Source organism: Odocoileus virginianus, chromosome 17 (genome assembly GCF_023699985.2).
Source record: "Odocoileus virginianus isolate 20LAN1187 ecotype Illinois chromosome 17, Ovbor_1.2, whole genome shotgun sequence".
In the NCBI taxonomy this organism is placed as follows: Eukaryota; Metazoa; Chordata; class Mammalia; order Artiodactyla; family Cervidae; genus Odocoileus; species Odocoileus virginianus.
The window spans coordinates 35,487,180-35,506,838 of NC_069690.1; the positions used below are offsets into that span (position 1 = coordinate 35,487,180).

The window sequence follows — 19,659 nt, forward strand, 5'->3', positions numbered from 1 at the left end:
AACTGAGTCCACTCTTCTGTGACTTGCAGTACTTTGTTACTGCATCATTGTCTTATTGTCTATTTCCTTCATACAGCTAGTCAAAATTCCATATCATTTATTCCTTTGTGTACTTCTATTTTATCTGAATACACCACTCTCCCTTCATCCCATAATGTAAATTAACAAGGACAGGGGCCTTCTCTGTCTTCTTCATCACTTATCTCCAGTGTCTAGCATGATGCAAGAGGCCTCCAATAAACATGTGTCAAATGAATAAAGAAAGAGTTGTTTTTCTATAATTACTTGCTTTAGTTACCATCCTTCCCATTATGGCACTGATCCTGGAAGCAGAATCAACCTCTGTTTGGATATTAATTACAGATTGCGCAGTCCCACAGCTTGGAATAGCACAGGCTATGGTTTAAGATATATCTGCCACTTGCCAGCCATGTGATAGTAACCAAGTTACCTGGCTTCTCTGAATACCACTTCTTCAGCCTTGTCTAACTCAATGAAACTATGAGCCATGCCGTGTGGGGCCACCCAAAATAGATGGGTCATGGTGGAGAGTTCTGACAAAACGTGGTCCACTGGAGAAGGCAATGGCAAACCACTTCAGTATTCTTGCCTTGAGAACCCCATGACCAGTATGAAAAGGCAGAAAGATAGGACACTGAAAGATGAACTTCCCAGGTCAGTAGGTGCCCAATATGCTACTGGAGATCAGTGGAGAAATAACTCCAGAAAGAATGAAGTGATGGAGCCAAAGCAAAAACAACACCCAGTTGTGGATGTGACTGGTGATGGAAGTAAAGTCTGGTGCTGTAAAGAGCAATACTGCACAGGAACCCTGGAATGTTATGTCCTTGAATCAAGGCAAATTGGAAGTGGTCAGACAGGAGATGGCAAGAGTGAACATCAGCATCTTAGGAATCAGCGAACTAAAATGGTCTGGAATGGGTGAATTTCACTCAGATGACCATTATATCTACTACTGTGGGCAAGAATCCCTTAGAAGAAATGGAGTAGCCATCATGGTCAACAAATGAGTCTGAAATGCAGCACTTGGATGCAATCTCAAAAACAAAAGAATGATCTCTGTACGTTTCCAAGGCAAACCATTCAATATCACAGTAATCCAAGTCTATGCCCTGATCAGTAATGCTGAAGAAGCTGAAGTTGAACAATTCTATGAAGATCTACAAGACCTTCTAGAACTAACAGCCAAAAGAGATGTCCTTTTCATTATAGGGGACTGAATGCAAAAGTAGGAAGTCAAGAAATACCTGGAGTAACAGGCAAATTTGCCCTTGGAGTACAGAATGAAGCAGGGCGAAGGCTAACAGAGTTTTGCCAAGAGAACGCACTGGTCATAGCAAACACCCTCTTCCAACAACACAAGAGATGACTCTACACGTGGACATCACCAGATGGTCAATACCGAAATCAGATTGATTATATTCTTTGCAGCCAAAGATGGAGAAGCTGTATACAGTCAGCAAAAGCAAGACTGGAAGCTGACTGTGGCTCAGATCATGAACTCCTTATCGCCAAATTCAGAATTAAATTGAAGAAAGTAGGGAAAACCACTAGGTCATTCAGGTATGACCTAAATCAAATCCCTTATGATTATACAGTGGAAGTGAGAAATAGATTCAAGGGATTAGATCTGATAGACAGAGTGCCTGAAGAACTATGGATGGAGGTTTGTGACATTGTACAGGAGGTAGGGATCAAGACCATCCCCAAGAAAAAGAAATGCAAAAAGGCAAAATGGTTGTCTGAGGAGACCTTACAAATAGCTGTGAAAAAGAGAAGTGAAAGGCAAAGGAGAAAACGAAAGATACACCCATTTGAATGCAGAGTTCCAAAGAATAGCAAGGAGAGATAAGAAAGCCTTCCTCAGTGATCAATGCAAAGAAATAGAGGAAAACAACAGAAAAGGAAAGACTAGAGATCTCTTCAAGAAAATTAGAGATACCAAGGGAACATTTCATGCAATGATGGGCACAATGAAGGACAGAAATGGTATGGACCTAACAGAAGCAGAAGACATTAAGAAAAGGTGGCACGAATACACAGAACTATACAAAAAAGATCTTCACGACCCAGATAATCACGATGGTGTGATCACTCACCTAGAGCCAGACATCCTGAAATGTGAAGTCAAGTTGGTCTTAGGAAGCATCACTACAAACAAAGCTAGTGGAGGTCATGAAACTCCAGTTAAGCTATTTCAAATCCTGAAAGATGATGCTGTGAAAGTGTTGCACTCAATATGCCAGCAAATTTGGAAAACTCAGCAGTGGCCACAGGACTGGAAAAGGTCCGTTTTCATTCCAATCCCAAAGAAAGGTAATGCCAAAGAATGTTCAAACTATCACACAATTGCACTCATCTCACACACTAGCAAAGTAATGCTCAAAATTCTCCAAGCCAGGTTTCAGCAGTACGTGAACCAAGAGCTTTCAGATGTTCAAGCTGGTTTTAGAAAAGGCAGAGGAACCAGAGGTCAAATTGCCAGTATCTGCTGGATCATCGAAAAAGCAAGAGAGTTCCAGAAAAAAAAACATCTATTTCTGCTTTATTGACTACGCCAAAGCCTTCGACTATGTGGATCACAATTAACTGTGGAAAACTCTGAAGGAGATGGGAATACCAGACCACCTGACCTGTCTCTTGAGAAACCTGTATGCAGTTAAGGAAGCAACAGTTAGAACTGGACATGGAACAACAGACTGGTTCCAAATAGGAAAAGGAGTACGTCAAGGCTGTATATTGTCACCCTGCTTATTTAACTTATATTCAGAGTACATCATGAGAAACATTGGGCTGGATGAAGCACAAGTTGGAATCAAGATTGCTGGGAGAAATATCAATAACCTCAGATATACAGGTGACACCACTCTTATAGCAGAAAGTGAAGAAGAACTAAAGAGCCTCTTGATGAAAGTGAAATAGGAGAGTGAAAATGTTGGCTTAAAAGTCAACATTCAGAAAACTAAGATCACAGCATCTTAGTCTCATCACTTCATGGCAAACAGTTGGGGAAACAGTGGAAACAGTGACAGATTTTATTATTTGGGCTCCAAAATCACTGCAGATGGTGACTGCAGCCATGAAATTAAAAGACGCTTGTTCCTTGAAAGAAAAGTTATGACCAACCTAGACAGCATATTAAAAGGTAGAGACATCACCTTGCCAACAAAGGCTCATCTAGTCAAAGCTATGGATTTTCCAGTAGTCATGTATGGATGTGAGAATTGGACTATAAAGAAAGCTGAGTGCCAAAGAATTGATGCTTTTGAACTGTGGTGTTGGAGAAGACTCTTGAGAGTCCCTTGGACAGCAAGGAGATCCAACCAATCCATCCTAAAGGAAATCAGTCCTGAATATTCATTGGAAGGACTGATGCTGATGCTGAAACTCCAATACTTTGGCCACCTGATGCAAAGAACCAATTCATTTGAAAAGACCCTGATGCTGGGAAAGATTGAAGGCGGCAAGAGAAGGGGACAACAAAGGATGAGATGGTTGGATGGCATCACCCACTCAATGGACATGAGTTTGCATAAACTCCAGGAGCTGGTGATGGGCAGGGAGGCCTGGTGTGCTACAGCCCATGGGGTGGCAAAGAGTTGGACACGACTGAGCAACTAAACTGAACTGAATTGAAATAAGACTGTATTTATGAAGCAAGTGGTTCACAGTCAGTGTTCAAGATGTATTTCTTCTTAACACCAACATGCACACCTGGCTGGAAGAAGAGCTGAAGGGGAAATGCCTTATGTAGCAATAAATTGGATCCACCCCTGAAGCTGCCACCCCAAAGCTGCTCTTCCCTAATTTTTAAAAATGCTAACTTATTTATTTTAATTAGAGGCTAATTACTTCACAACATTGTAGTGTTTTTTTGCCATACATTGATACCAATCAGCCATGGATGTACATGTGTCCCGCAACCTAAGCCCTCTTCCCACCTCCCTCCCCATCCCATTTCTCAGGGTTGTCCCAGTGCTCTGGCTTTGAGTGCCCTGTTTCATGCATTGAAGTTGGACTGGTCATCTATTTCACATATGGTAATATACATGTCCCACCCTCGCCTTCTCCCACAGAGTCCAAAAATCTGTTCTTTATATATGTGTCTCTTTTGCTGTCTCGAGTATAGGGTCATCATTACCATCTTTCTAAATTCCATATATATGCGTTAATACACTGTATTGGTGTTTTTATTTCTGACTTACTTCACTCTGTATAACAGGCTCCAGTTTCATCCACCTTATTAGAACTGATTCAAATGCATTCTTTTTAATAGCTGAGTAATATTCCATTGTGCATATGTACCACAACTTTCTTATCCATTCGTCTGCTGATGGACATCTAGGCTGCTTCCATGTCCTAGCTATTGTAAACATTGCTGCGATAAAAATTGGTGTACACGTGTCTCTTTCAATTCTAGTTTCCTCGGTGTGTATGCCCAGCAGTGAGATTGCTGGGTCATACGGCAGTTCTATTTCCAGCTTTTTAAGGAATCTCCACACTGCCCCAATGCTGCTCTTCCTTAATTTTTGCCTCAGCCCAATTAAATTCTTCCCAGACACCCCCCTAGTATGATTATCCTTTATCCTTCCCATCTCTCCACCTACAACTAGCCCAGGTCCACACAGTGCCCTCATGTCACATGAGTTTTCCTGTTGCCTTTGCTTCCCAGGACACAGAGGGGAAGTGGAAACAGGGCTTAGACCTAGAAGACGTGTGATCCGGTCCAGTCTGGCTCTGACTAGATGAGTGACCCCAAACAAGTGATTTAACCTCTGAACTTTGACTTCTTTATCTGTAGAACATAAGGGGTTGTAATGATGCTCATGTGGGATGTTGTAGATACACAGACTTGAAAGTTATAAAACATACAAGAATTGTTCTTCTTTTCATATTTTCAGCATCCTGCTGGTGAGAGGAGAAGGGAAGCGCACAATACTATGGCTGTTCTTGCAGGATTCTGGAGCATACCGCCTTGCGCTTCCTGGCCACAGTCTGCCTAACCAGCCACTTCAATGCTCTTCATTATTCATTCATTCAATAAATACTTACTGAGTGCCCACCGTGTGCCAAGCACTGTCGAACGTTCTGGGAATAGAACAATGAAGATAGTAGACTAAATATTCAGCTCTCATAGAGTGTGCATTCTGGTAGGCAGAGGAAAAGCCTGTGGGCACTTAGGGTAAATACATACTACCTGGAGAGTGCTGCCATGCATATCTCTGGCCCTTTGTTACCCCACCGGTGCCAAGCGGGGACAAAGGAGAGAGACAGAGAGGAGAGGAATGCAGGAAAAAGAAGCTGAAAGAATCCAATCATACTAGAATCCAGAAATGGGCCTGGTTTCATTAAAGTTAAGTGTCCATACACCACTTAGCTACCTCAGTTAAGAATGCAAAACAACAAATCTAATTATGAGGAAACATCAGAGAAACCCAATACCGGAACATTCTTTTTTTCTATTTTAATATAACAAAAGGCAAGGAAGCCTGAGGACAAATTAAGAAGACTAAACCGACATGAAAAATAAATATAGTACCTAATCTTGACTGCCTCCTGTATTGGAGGGTGAGGGGAGAAGACTGCTATAAAGTTCATTATTGGGTCAATGGAAAAAATGGAATGCAGAAGTTAGATTAAATTGATTCAAGTTATGTAAGAGGATACCCTTTATTCTTCAAGAATACAAAGAAAGAGAAGAAAGGAGGCAGGGAGAAAAGGAGGGAACAAATGATAAGATGTGAAAATTAATAAGCAGAAACCTCATTTTAAATTGAGTCAGGAGTACAGAAAGGGGAACTCTCACAACCTATCAACAGGTAGAGACTCAACAGGAAGAGACAGCTTTGCATCTCCAATAAGAAGGTTACTACTTTAGTTTCCAGCAGAAGGAAAGAAAATTTTCTCCTTGCTCAGAAACAGCCCAGCCAATAAGAGACTGTCACAATTGAGACAATGAAAAGCCACACTTTCAAATCCCCAGTTTCCTCTTTGTTTATGACAGTCCCTTCCAAGTCACCCTTCTCCACTAAAAAAAAAGTCCTCTTCCTTGTTCTGCAGATTTGCCTGTGGGTTGCCATAAATTGCTGACCAAGAATTGCAATTCTTTGCTGTTCTCAAGTAAACCCAATTTGCTGATAAAATAACTGGCTATTTTATTGCTTTAGATAAAAAAAGTAAATGGAGCAAATTGTCAGCAGTAGGTGAATTTGAGTAAAGATTACACATCTTCTCTGTACTATCTTTGCAAATTCTCCAAATAAGACTTTTTTTTTTTTTTTAATTGTAGTGGTTTTTGCCATACATTGACATGAATCAGCCATGGATTTACATGTGTTCCCCTTCCCGACAAATAAGACTTTTTTTTTTTTCTATTTATTTTTATTAGTTGGAGGCTAATTACTTTACATCATTACAGTAGTTTTTGTCATACATTGAAATGAATAGCCATGGATTTACATGTATTCCCCATCCCGGTCCCCCCTCCCACCTCCCTCTCCACCCGATCCCTCTGGGTCTTCCCAGTGCACCAGACCCAAGCACTTGTCTCATGCACCCAACCTGGGCTGGTGATCTGTTTTACCCTAGATAATATACATGTTTCAATGCTGTTCTCTTGAAACATCCCACCCCAAATAAGACTTTTTAAAAAATGTGTCCACCGAACCCAGACTTTAAGCCCAATCCCCTTTTAAACTGTTGCATGACCCTAACTCCCTTCCTCTCTCTGGGTCTCACTTTCTAGTCCAGATGATTTCTAAGGTTCTCTCTGACTCTGGCAATCAATGTTCCACAACTCAGGTCGCTTCCAGACAGGGCTTTGGAAAGATAGCCCCTCCGTCTCTCAGTCCACCAGTTACTTCGCAACTTTATCCCGCGTGCACACCCGCCCTCGTTCATCAGCCATAAACTTGCCCTTGCCCATCTCGTCCATCAGCCAGCAGGCCCAGCTACTCCTTCTGAGCGCCTTAGGGCTCATCTTCTGGTAGCCTCCAGCTTCAGTTCACAACAGGCACGTGCATTTAGCCCCCAAGAAACTACGGCTCCCTAAATGCTTTGCGGCAACCTCTGGGCCTTCAGTACCACCAAAGACAAAAGGTTTTTCAGCGCAGGTCAGCCCCTGCATGGCTTTTTGGGAATTGTAGTTCACCTGCGAAGAGCCTGGGAACAACAGTAAGGCTGCAAGCCACCGTTCCCAGAATGCATAGCGCTCGTCGTCACCAATCCGAAGCGCGGATCTTGGTAGTAGGGCGGGGACGTGGAGGAGCTGTCCGGCGCACGCGCAATCTGTGGCTGGGGAATTCATGTGGAGGTCAGAGTGGAAGCAGGTGAGAATGCTGGGGAGCGGCTGTGGTCTGCGTCCTGGCGTCTCTGCAGTTCCCCCTCAGCGTTCCCATTCGTCTCAAGTTGGGGCGGGCAGGGTGTGTGCCTGGGTCCGCCTCGTGTCGGAGGGGAAGGGGGTGAGCCTGGGAGGAGCCAGGAGTTGCGTAGAGGGAGGTAGGTGTGTATGGGGGCAGGGTGAGGAATAATCCAGAAGCTATTAGGAATGGAAAGGCCGAGGGGTCAGGACTGGGCGTCCTGATCGCGGGAATGGAGTAGTTAAGTGCACGGATAGAGATGAAGATACTTAGAAGTTGAGGCCTGAGAAGGAGGGCGAGAAGCTGAAGTGGCCGACGACAGTGGGGCGGAGAAAAGACAAAGTTTAAGTGCAAGGACAGATTGTAGAGCGGTCAGGCGCGCTCCCGCCCACCCCGCCTCTGCCCCCACCCCGACCTGTTCCAGGGCTGTTGCTCGCGGTGCAGCTGTTTAGTGCCTTTTTGGCCCTGTTATTTCTCGTGATTTGTTGGCCCCAGAACGTCAGCCAGGGCCTGCTTCCATAATAACAGGTCATTCATTCTTAATACCTGATGTTGAGAAACCGTGGTGAGGAGTTAACCGTGGTCGGTCTTCTTGAATTAGACCTCCAGGTTCTAATCCTGGTTGCCTCCTTCATAGCTGCCTGATCTTAGGCTTCTCATGTAACTTAACTTCTCTTTGTGCTTCAGTTTCCTCATCTGTGTAATCCTCTACTTCATAGGGGTTGATGTGAAGATTAAATACACAAATTGCTGTTAGAAGACTGCCTATTGTAAAGGTTAGCTGCTACTGTTGTTTTGTTGTTGGAATCACGTTCTTTTCTGAATCAAAATCGCACAGAACCAACCCCCCTTCTGGAGCCTCTCTTCTGGGGCCTGCAGGTCCAGGAGATGAGAGGCTGTTTTGGTATGGTGCTAAGTTTTCTATGGGTAATCCAGCCCATGCCTTCTTCCCATTTTGAACCAATACCCGAGTGGCCATTTCTTAAGTAGTAGAAAAAGAAGGCAGCGGGAAAAGATCAGAGGAATTGATTATACACTTTTACAAGCTGCAGAGTGTTATTTATGAAATGTCTTTCAGTTGAAGATTTAGAGCTCTCAGGAATGGGGAAATAAATTGCTAGCTTGAGAAATGCATGGGATGCCTCAGAGAGGGCTTCCTCTGAGGATTGGGGATTGAGTTGTTTTGTTTGTTTTGTTTTTACCCCCTTAGGTGTGAGTGGGTCCAGCCAAAGGAGACATGGCTGCCAAAGTGTTTGAGTCCATTGGCAAGTTTGGTCTTGCCTTAGCCGTTGCAGGAGGCGTGGTGAACTCTGCCTTGTATAATGGTGAGGCGCTGAGGGGTGGTGGGTCACTGACCTTTGCCAGAGGATTTTCATTGGTCTGCCTAGCCCATGTGACACTCCTGTTGGCAAGCGCTTGCTGTGAATATATTTGTGACCAAGAAGGCTCACCTGCTGCCATCCTGCACCATATGATGGCCTTGTCATCAGAACCTCTGTCCTTGTAGCCATAGGTTCTCTCAGAGCCTTTATTTACAGAGAGTCTCCCAACCTAGTTGGGTGTTTCTACCTTCTCTTGTTAAAGTGATGCTGTAGCAGTATGTCAGGATTTTGCTGGCCAGTTGAAATGGAGAGTGCGTTCTCTTCTGCTTGTGTGGGAAGTAACTCAGCAAGGTCTTTAGACCTTTGGTGACCTTGATCTGAGCAGAAACTTTTGCTCTGCTCTAGTTGAGTTGTTCCCGAGAAAATATCTTTGAGATGCATTGCCCAGCTTTTAACAGTGTAACCAGACTTTAAGCTGTCTTTTGGGGACTTCCCTGGTAGTCCAGTGGTTAAGACTGCAGGGGGCGCAGGTTTGGTCCCTGGTTGGCGAATTAAGATCCTGCAGGTGGAGCGGTGTGGCCAAAAATTTAAAAAATAAAACCAGCTAGGTTTTCTTCTACTTTTCTGGGTGACCTTAGGCAAGTCACCTTCCCCTCCATAGGACTCAGCTTTCTCGTTGGTCAAGCAGCAGGACTGAACTAGTTTGTGTCTAAGACCCCTCCTGCTTTGATATTCTCTTAACTTCACTGTTGGAAAACAGCAGTAGATTGACCCACCTCACGCGAGACTCTGACAGCAGGAGGATTACTTTCAGAGTGAGGATACTGGACCAACTGTAAAGTCCAAAAAGGCAGAGACAGAAAGTGGCTGATAGAAAAGCCTACTCAGCTTCTGTGGCCCAGCTTTATACACTGATCTTTTTGGCCACCCTGCATGGCTAGACTATAATCACCATCATTAATTTCTTTCTGAAATTAGCAAGACAGTTCTATAACCCCTTCAGACTTTAGAGAAACCAAGCTGTTGGAAAGAAAAAAATGAGGACTTCCAAATTTTAGGATTGCCATAGGAAGGGTGCTGTTTCTGGGAACACTGGGTTAAATTGGAACCAGGATGGACTGTGAGTTTTAGAAGGAAGTTTTGGGAGCTGATTCCTAGGAATGTGTTGGTGGGAGTTCACGGGTGGAGTGGTTAATCAGAAAATCAGCAGCCAGTTTCACGGAGGAAGAATGCTGAGAATAGATCCTGTTACTGAAGTCCTTGGGAGGACACAAAACAGAAAGTGATTGCTTTGTTTTGTAGCTGTTAAGAATCCTCTGGAGTCCTGAAGTGTGGGAAGACAGAGCAAGAGACCTACTATATGAACAGAACACACCAGGGGTCTTTCAGGCATGATCCTTTTGGTTAAAGGGTGAGGGTTTTTTTCTGACCTGTTGTTATCCTTCATTCCCAGTGGATGCTGGGCACAGAGCTGTCATCTTTGACCGGTTCCGGGGAGTTCAGGACATTGTCGTAGGAGAAGGGACTCACTTCCTCATCCCTTGGGTACAGAAACCAATCATCTTTGACTGCCGCTCTCGACCACGTAACGTGCCAGTAATCACTGGTAGCAAAGGTGAGTCTCATCTGTGGGTCAGGTAGAAGTAGAGTGTGTGGAACGGGTGCTGTGGGATCCAGAATAGGTTGAACTTCCCTAAATATTTTTCCTCAAGAGTTTTATGTGGCTACAGAGAAAGAAATATACAAGCATGCCTCAAGACATATAAGTTCAGTTCCAGACTCCTGCAACAAAGCAAATGTTGTAGTAAAGCGAGTCACACAAATATTTTTGTTTCCCAGTGCATATAGATGTTTATCCCATGCTGTATCCTATTACAGGTGCAATAGCTTTATCTCTAAAGAAACAGTGTACATACCGTGATTAAAAAATACTTTATGACTAAAAATTGCTAACCATCATCTGAGCCTTCAGTGAATTATAGTAGTAACATCACAGATTACCATAATGAATGTAATAATATTGGGAAAGTTTGGAATATTGTAAGAGTTACCAAAATGTGACTCACAGACTTTCTTGGTAGTTAAGAATCTTCCTTGTAATGCAGGGGATACTGGTTCGATCCCCAGTCAGTGAACTAAGATCCCACAACCAAGGGGGTGCACACGAGCCACAACTAGAGAGTCCCCGTATTGCAGCAAAAGATCCCGTGTGCCACAACTAATACCCAAATCAGCCAAATAAATATTTTTTAAAATGTGACACAGACATGAAGTGAGAAGGTGCTGTTAGAAAAATGGTGGTGATAAACTTGCTTGATACAGTGTTGCCCCAGACCTTCAATTTGTAGGAAATACGGTGTATGCGAAGCACAATTAAATGAGGTGTGCTTGTATATTCAAGATACATACACAACTGTATGAATTTAGAGACATGAACAGATACATTTCAGTAGTTGCATAGCGATCCAGTTTTAAAGAAATCTGAATGTGCCTTTGCTGTCTCTCTTGGTTGACCCTTCCCATCAGTTCTTGTTCCCCCACGGTGACTGTAAACTGATCTCCAGCTGTTGTGTTTGCCTTCACAGCTGACTTACCCTTTGCCTTGCTTTCCAAGGCCTATGTCTCCAGCAGTGCTGCTGTCACACTGTTACCTTCTGGGCCAAGGCACACGTCCCTGAGAGCAATCTGGTGTCTGACATGCCACTGACTCCCTAGCTGGAGCCTGAAATGAATTGCTATCACGGTTCTTCCCCCACATCATACACACAGAGGTGCACCGCAGTAAATGGAGCGGCAGATGCTGGCTTGGCTGTGACCATTCTGTGCGAGAGGAGAGGGTCACGTGGATGTTCCTTGGCAGATGTTTGCTTTCTACAGTCGTGTCAGGCTTTGTGCTGGGTTGGAGGGTGGGGTAGTTCATTGATGAGTAAAGCAGGAGCCTTTAAGAGCTCGATCTAGCAAGGGAGACAGATGTGGACAGGCGTTGAGAATTGGGGTGTGGTGAATGCAGTGTGTAGGAGAGCAGAGGGGAACTGTGAGGAACAGGCGTCTGTGCTGGTGCTTGAGAATGAGAAGTATTGTTGGACAGGGGAGGGGACAGGGTATTGTCTAATCTATCCTGTTTCTCCCAGCGAGGGAGAGGACGAGCCTCCTCTAAAGGGTCTGGCCTGCCTACTGCTTCAGAGGAGATCAACAGTGGGGTGGGGTTCATTAAGAAACATCTTATCTTAAAGGCCTTAATGAGCGCGTGTGTAACCATTTCCCACTCTGGTGCCTGGTTCAGAACTCATCTCATGGGCACTTGGTCCATATTGTTGATGACTGCAAGCAGTGCCTCAGCTCCAAGCACAGCTGGATTGTCAGGGGAAGTTGTAATTCCCTGGGTCCTTTGACTGCTTTGACTGGTAATGAGAAGCGGTCTCTCGATGAGTCTGATAACCCCTCACCTCTGTTGCATATTTGACAGAGTGCTTTTGTACCCGTTTCCTCCTTCAGTTTCTCCCAACATGCCTGGAAGGCAGATGATATCATCCCCATTCGTACTGACGAGGAAATAAGCTGAGAGAGGCTAAGGCTTAGTGGGGCCGTGTAATAAGTAAACATCAGAGTTAAGGCATAGCCAGTCCCTGGACGGCTAGTCCACTGGACCCACAATCACCTCTCCAAAGCATACTCCTGCCTTGAGCCACATTTAACCCGGCCTTGGAGAGGCCTTATCCTAGAATTCTTGGCATTGGCCTATTTCTTTGCTTAAAATATTCATTATTCCAGAGATTCCATGGCACCTACTAGACCTGTAATCAGAATTTGCTCGTGTCAGAGGGCATTCAGGACACGAAAAAGCTGTCATCACCAGAATCCTTTGGGGAGTTATTAGCACTGGTGCTCTGCTGGGTTCTCTACCAAAGAAACCATGAACCTGTGCACCTCACCTTGAAGGATTTGTTAATCAGCAACTTTACTTATAAATTGTAGCAGATTTGGCATAGGGGAGGTCATAGGAGGCCATGTGATTTGTATTTTTAACTCCAGCATTTGTGCCCTGCCCTCAGATTTACAGAATGTCAACATCACCCTGCGCATCCTCTTCCGGCCGGTTGCTAGTCAGCTTCCTCGCATCTTCACCAGCATTGGAGAGGACTACGATGAGCGCGTGCTGCCGTCCATCACTACAGAGATCCTCAAGTCCGTGGTGGTGAGTGAGCAGGGCCTCGGCCTCTAGCCCAGCCCCCAAGAGCGCACTCAGTGGCAGGAAGAGCTTGGTGATGGCTGATTGGGATTCTGCTTCTTTGCCATCATGACTGGCTCCTCTGCCTTCCCTTGGAACCAGGCTCGCTTTGATGCTGGAGAACTGATCACCCAGAGAGAGCTGGTCTCCAGACAGGTGAGCGATGACCTCACAGAGCGAGCAGCGACCTTTGGGCTCATCTTGGATGATGTATCCTTGGTAAGGGTCTTGGGGAGCCTGGGGGGTGGGGGGTGGGGGTGCCTGGCTCCATTTCTGGGTAGATACTATGAGGTCGTACCTTGCACTTTCCTTGATGAAGACTTGAAAAGATGGAACCTTCTTAGTGGTATGCAACAGTCTCCTTGGGTTTATTCTCAGATGCGGATTCTTCTACCTCTCCTGTGCCGCAGACATTCCTATTTTGACTTTTGGTCCTCCCCAGGTGGTCCCTAGCCACTAGATTTTTTACCTTCCCCAGACTGAGTGTTCCTCACAGCTCCCTGGGAAGTGCTGTCATGTTTACCTCTTTTGACACAGACAGAAAGTACCCAAGAGACCAGGGAGCAGCTTGGATAGTCTTTTCTCCCTTGCCCAGACCTCCCAGCCTGACCCTTGGGAATTTCCTGACACCTAGGGTTTGAAGTGCCGTGACGGGAACCCTGAGAACTCCCCACGAAAGGTGATAGAGCGTAAATGAATGGTTCCGTCCCCCAAAGCCTGGTATGGGGGCATCTCTGAGGCATGAGTTACCCTCTTGAGAGTGTGTGGTCTGTGTATTTACACGACATGGAATGCCGCAGTGCAGACAGAAAGCAATACAGGCAAGATAGCATTACAGATCAGGGAGGGTGAGGGAAAGGGGTCGTGTTTCTGATTCTCTGGGAAGAATCACTTGGAGTGATTTGTTCGGGTAGTGAAGTAGAGTGTTTCCTGTTCCGTCCTCCTGTGCGTCGCTGGGGAAAGGCACCGTTCCCCACTCGGCTTCTGTGCAGCTGTTTAAACAGTCACCCTGCGCACACCCGTCGCTCACCCCGGGGCGCTGCCTCCGTGGAAGGCTTTTGGGTTCCCTCCACTGGCAAGACGCCAGGCTGCAGCCACTTGGCCCTTGTGGCCAGAGCAGTTTCTCAGGCCCTCCCACTTAGTGTTAATCTAAACATCTCGGCCATGAGAACGTAGTAAAAACCTAAGGAGAACCTTGGCATTTTGCTAAATTTTAACCGCATAGTCCATTCTGGGGAAATGCAGGTTGACCACAAGAAACAGTGTCTAAGAGGTGTGAGGAGAAAATTGGGTTTCATGGGGAGTTTGCTGCTTTCAGCTGGCTCTTCTGGAAAAAAATTTTATTCCTTAATATGCGCATTTCATTTTCATTTCTCAGGATCGTATTTTCTTCCGCAAACTTTGAACAGGAATCCAGAAATGGAGCAAGCAAGGTAGAACAGCTGCAGTATAAGAGTTAGAAGTGTTAAAAATTCTGAAAAGACAATGGACTGCAATTTACTCTCCAGAAGAGGTTTTGAGCCGCTTATTTTTTTTTTAAAGCAGAAGTTGGGAGTGTGGGGGTGGAATGATAGCACCCCAAGTAGAATTTGATAGCAAAACCCATACTACTCTCCCCTTTATTCTTCCCGTTTAATAAAAAGTTAGATAAATAAATAAATTAGACTTTAGGAGTGCTGAGCTCTGTTCCCATTGTTTGCACTTGGTCACTAGGGAAGGCCTATGCATAATCAGAATTTTAAACCTTCACCCTAACAGTAATCTTTACCTGCTTTCTCTTTCTTTTAAACCTTTTACCATAAGCGCTTGCTCATAAGGAATACTGTGATTTGCAAAATCATGATTTGGAAGTCTCACTCATCCTCTTCCTGTTTTGTGGTGGGGATGCTGTGAGAAAGCAGTGGACTGGTTAATCTATAAGCAGAGAGCCTCACACTCTTGAATCCCTGAGAACCAGCTGCGTGCCTCACTCTCAGGGGCTCGGTTTTCCGTCTGGTCTCAGGGGCTTTGAACAGGTCATCAAAGGGCCTTGGAAGAGCCCCTGTCGGTGGTGGGGGTCCTGGAGCCCACAGTTCTCCTCCCCTAGGGAGGTGGTCCGTTGAGTAGACACCTTCTGGTGCCCATGGGCTGTTTCCTACCGGAGGACAGTGATGGACAGGAGCACTTCAGGCAGCTGAGGCTTCTGGGCTGTGAACTCAGCTTGGACACGGATGTGGAGGTGGAAGGGTGTTCTGGCCTCATGTCGTCTCCAGCTGCTAGAGCCATTCCTGGCCTCTTCCTCCACCGCCATGGGGGCTCTGCTGCAGCCCTGTCGAAGCAATTACAATGCCTCATCTTGCTCTCACTCTCTCCCCCTAGACGCATCTGACCTTCGGGAAGGAGTTCACAGAAGCGGTGGAAGCCAAACAGGTGGCTCAGCAGGAAGCAGAGAGGGCCAGATTTGTGGTGGAAAAGGTGAGTGCTCAACCAGATGGCAGGAGCCTCTCTCCCCTTTCTCCTGTGCTCAGCCGCCCCGTTCGCTGGGTGGCCTGGAAATTCATCATCTGTCATCTCTTCTTCCGGGATCATCGGAAGGGGGTTGAAAGGACTGTACTCCTGCAATTGGTTCCAGAGTCTTTAGGGTCTAGTCAGGGATATGTGAGGTTATGTTCCTAAATCATTGAAGAGTAATTTCTTTTCCACGTCCCTAAGATCAAAAACACTCTCCCAGAAATAAAAATGTTTCTTCTGGAATATTTTCAGCTTCACTGAGAAGTTGTTTTTAACCTTGGTTACACAGTGAAAGCTGACAGCCTAAAGGATCAAACATTACACCAGATATACTATTGTCGCTGGATTTTTTTCAAGCACTAAATCCATCCAGATGTGTCAGAGTGTGCTGGGATGCGGTGGATTTGCACAGGGCCTGGTCTTCCAGTCTTTGCAAAGGTGTATTTATTTCATGTATCTCCTTCTTCCCACCACTAATACACTTGGATTTTTATTCCTAATCCAAGATGCCTTAGTCCTTAGAATCAAGCAAAGAGAGATATATGGGTAGATGTTTTACTTCAAAGAATATAGACTCCGTGTGGGTGGAGATTTTTTTTTCTTTTTTCTGCCTCTCTCCAGCTTCTAGAACATGTCCAGAACCGTGCCTGAGGTAGATACTAGGTATCCTTAAACATTTGTTGAGTGAACAGCCCCAGAGCCTCAGTTGAGCAGCTGTGTGTTAATCTCAGAGAGGCTCTGCACAGTGCTCTCCTCCCACCCTTCTGAAGGTCATGCATTGCAGAGAGACATCTTCCTGTTGATAAGAGCTGGGAAAGCCAGGAGGTCTTGTACTGGCTGCCCAAGTTCCTGGTCGGGAACCCCTTCAGCCCGCACTCTAAGGAGCATCCTGTGCCTGCTGCTCCTACTTGGCTGCACTGGTTTTGATGAAAGTCACTTTGACTTCGGCCTGGAAGGAAAGATGAGGATTGAGTCTACCTTTCTTTCTTGCTTTCCGTGGCCTGGGATCCTCCAGGCTCATAGTAGATGGCTGGCCTCAGTTGCTGTTAATGTTATTGAGGACTTTGAAATAAGACAGCTCTCTATACAGCCAAGCGAAATGTGTCCCTATAGTAGTGAGCAGTGGGCATGATGGGGGAACGGAGAATTGGGTGAACAGTGTTTGTTGAGCCCTTCAAAATCCCAGAGCTCATTCAGAACCCAGAGAGGGTGCCTAACGCAGCCCTTGTTAGGCTGTAACCCACCATCCATGCCCCAGGGTGTCATCTTGGTCTCTGCCTCCACCCTCGCAGGCTGAGCAGCAGAAGAAGGCAGCCATCATCTCTGCGGAGGGCGACTCCAAGGCGGCGGAGTTGATCGCCAACTCACTCGCCACCGCAGGCGACGGCCTGATCGAGCTGCGCAAGCTGGAGGCCGCGGAAGACATCGCGTACCAGCTGTCGCGCTCGCGGAACATCACCTACCTGCCCGCCGGGCAGTCGGTGCTCCTCCAGCTGCCCCAGTGAGGCCCACGCCTCCTGGGCCATCTGGACCACAGCCCCGAAGTTGCTCAGCACCACTTTCCTTCTCCTGCCCCAGAAATCACTGTGAAACTTCATGATTGGCTTAAAGTGAAGGAAATAAAACTAAAATCACTTCAGATCTCTTAATTACTCAATCAGATTAAATTCTTTGATTTTTCTCATTTCCATCCCCCTTTTTTTTTTAATATACCTTCTTACCCAAAATTGCTAAGTGCCTACACAGACCAGCTTGGCTCCTATCTTTGGGGCCGGCTGGCATTCCTGCCCAGGCACTGACAATTGGCAGAAGAAAGGCAGGGCCTTGTGTGTCAATGAGCTGGGAGTCAGTGGGAGGCCTGAGTAAACTTGTAGCCTCCAACCAGCCCTTCATTCAGGATTTGAGGAAGATGGCACACGCAGATGAGTGGTGAACACAGGCCTCAGATTTCTCCAGTGGTTCCTGCACAGACCCAGCTGAAGAGAGGTGTTGGGAGGGTCAGAGAGGAAGTGATCCATCTCTTACCATAAAGCTGATGCTCTGTAACTGCGGGACTAGCGGAAGCAGGTGTGTACAAACGGCACGGATCGAAGAATCTGCTTCCGTGAAGGTGGGTGGGCCTGATTTGATTTGCTCTCCCCTCGCCCCAGAATCCTGGAATGGATTTGAATAGAGAGAGCAGGCCTGGACCGAGATGAGAGTCCTGTGGCCTTCCTCTCCACCTCCCACCTTCGTGTCTCAAATACCCGGCGGATTTCCAGCTTGAAGGATTGCATCCGGCCAGAGCTGTACGGGCCTGCCAAAGACGTGTGCATCCAGTGTTCCTGGCTCCTTGGTTCAGAGACTGCCCTTCTAGAGGGCTCTGTGCCTGTGCCTTGAAGGAAATGACCATGGGAAGAAGACAAATGTGTGTAAACTACTGTCAATAAATGACACCCAGACCTTCTAGCTCAGTCTTATGGGTTTGTTTTGTTTGTGGGAACCATGGGCTCAGGACAGAACATTCCAGCAGTCTTTGTGTGCACATTTGTATCACCAGAGAGGACAGACTCTCCGGCAGGGCAGGAAATGCTTTAGTTTCAGAAAACACTGGGTTGCCGTGTTCCAGATCCATCCCCAGCCTGAAATTAATCAGTGGTGTCAAGTGAGGTTTATCATGACATGGGTACTTAGAAGGTAAGGTCGGATGGAGGTTTGTTAACTTCCTTTGTTATCTTTGAGTTGGGAGCTGTAGGCACATTTGCTGAAAGAGGGGTTGACATAAAATACTCTGTGCCAAGCCCTCAGTGCGCTCTGGTTGGACTGACACAGTAGATGGCTTCAGGTGCCTTGCCTGTCATGGGATTGTATTGCTTATTCTGCTTTACTTTGATGTGGAAAGGCCTTGGTCTTTGAAGGGCGTGGGGAGGGGGGGCAGGATTGAGAAATGAGCTGTGCCGGTCACCCACCTCAGATCCTTTCAGGAACAAAACGGAAACAAGTGTGCAGTCAGCACCCACACTGTGCTTTCACCTCTGCTCTCAGCTTAATCCCAGGCTCACCACCTGGCCAAGGAGAGCGGCCTCTTAAGAGGCCTCTGCAGGCTGGTCTGTGACCTGGATTCTGCATTTCCTCTCCCAGAGTGGTAGGGCCAGCTGTCAGCTGGGAAAGGGGTGGGCCGGGGACGGAGTTCTCCCGGCACCCACCCAGCTCCCCACCCAGGGCCCCTCCGCAGGGATCACATCCCTTCCCGCCACCGTGAGCATGCCGACATGCGTGTGATGGGCTCGTGACCCTCAGCTGAACTTCCCACCACAGCTTCATTCTGATGCTGAGCGAGCCTTGTTCAGCCCATCACCTCACCACCTCCCTGGCATCAGTCATCTCAAGATAACTCTTCCTACTTGTGTAGTTTTGCAGTAAGTAGCGATGCCTGCAAGTGGTGAGGTGCCTGAGCCCAAAACGCATGGAAGACTGGAGCAGAAAGAGCTTGACTGCTAAATAGGTTCCAGACCTGCTTCCACTCGGCGGCCTTCCTCCTTTCCTGCCGTTTATTGCTATGGACACCCTGGGGGGTGGGGGGGCAGTGCAGGAGGCGCCTCTCTGCCCCAGGCCCTTTTTAAAAGAGCAGTTTGTTTCCCGCATTTGGCAGGAGATTGGATTTCCCACCCAGGTGTGTGAGGGGAGCCCTCCCTAGCTTCTGAGTTCTTTCTGCCTCCAGGTCAGCCCTTCAGCAGCAGGCAGGCCAGTTCCTGCTGATTTTGTCTGTAGCCTCCCTGCCACGATTGGTGCCAGTGGTAGCCCGGGGCCTCATTCTGCCTTGACTTCCGCCAAGTAATTCTTTTCACAAATGTTCAAGGGCTGTTAAGTGACTGCTCAGCCCCAGAGTCCCCTGAAGGCCTGCCACAATGGGCTTTTATCAGCTCAGGATTCTCTTGGCCTTGGATCAAAAGCCCTGGCCTGGCCTGGCCTGGGAGGGGGCCACGCAGGGAGGGTCTTCGTCCCTGTCTCCTTTGGTCAGGCTGAATAGCTCTCTTGTTTGGGCCCTGAACTGGGGGAACCTGGGAAAGGAGACCCTCAAAGGTTGCTGCCTTTTATACAAGTTCTGCTGGTATGGACCAAAGTGGGCGGAGCTCTTCCGTCATCCCCAGGTGGGTCAGTTTGAAAGAGAGAGACAACAGAATATTGTCCAAGCCTGGTGTAGCAGATGCTCTTCTAATGAGCCGGTGGTCCAGCCGTCAGCAGGAAAGAGTGTTTAGGC

The 19,659-nt window shown here is 46.8% G+C and overlaps 1 protein-coding gene across 2 annotated transcripts; it reads left to right on the forward strand.

Annotated features, from left to right (window-relative positions):
* Window positions 1-7,260: 7,260 nt before the first annotated feature.
* Window positions 7,261-17,867, forward strand: PHB1 (prohibitin 1). 2 transcript variants are annotated; one of them, XM_020871255.2, is made up of 8 exons: window positions 7,311-7,349; window positions 8,099-8,155; window positions 8,590-8,704; window positions 10,155-10,316; window positions 12,754-12,896; window positions 13,032-13,148; window positions 15,288-15,383; window positions 16,712-17,867. In XM_020871255.2, exons 3-8 carry the CDS (start codon window positions 8,617-8,619, stop codon window positions 16,922-16,924), a joined length of 819 nt encoding a protein of 272 aa, XP_020726914.1. In that variant the 5' UTR covers window positions 7,311-7,349; window positions 8,099-8,155; window positions 8,590-8,616; the 3' UTR covers window positions 16,925-17,867. The 2 variants fall into 2 exon arrangements, with proteins under 2 accessions (XP_070335428.1, XP_020726914.1); XM_070479327.1 differs by lacking the exon at window positions 8,099-8,155 and having other exon boundaries at window positions 7,261-7,349.
* The last annotated feature ends 1,792 nt before the right edge of the window (window positions 17,868-19,659 follow it).

Excerpts from the sequence above, each read along its gene's own strand:
- PHB1 (XM_070479327.1), top strand. The coding sequence starts at position 8,617 with ATGGCTGCCAAAGTGTTTGAGTCCATTGGCAAGTTTGGTCTTGCCTTA. Across the intron at positions 12,897-13,031 it reads AGATCCTCAAGTCCGTGGTG|GCTCGCTTTGATGCTGGAGA; the intron begins GTGAGTGAGCAG and ends CCTTGGAACCAG. Across the intron at positions 15,384-16,711 it reads CCAGATTTGTGGTGGAAAAG|GCTGAGCAGCAGAAGAAGGC; the intron begins GTGAGTGCTCAA and ends CCACCCTCGCAG.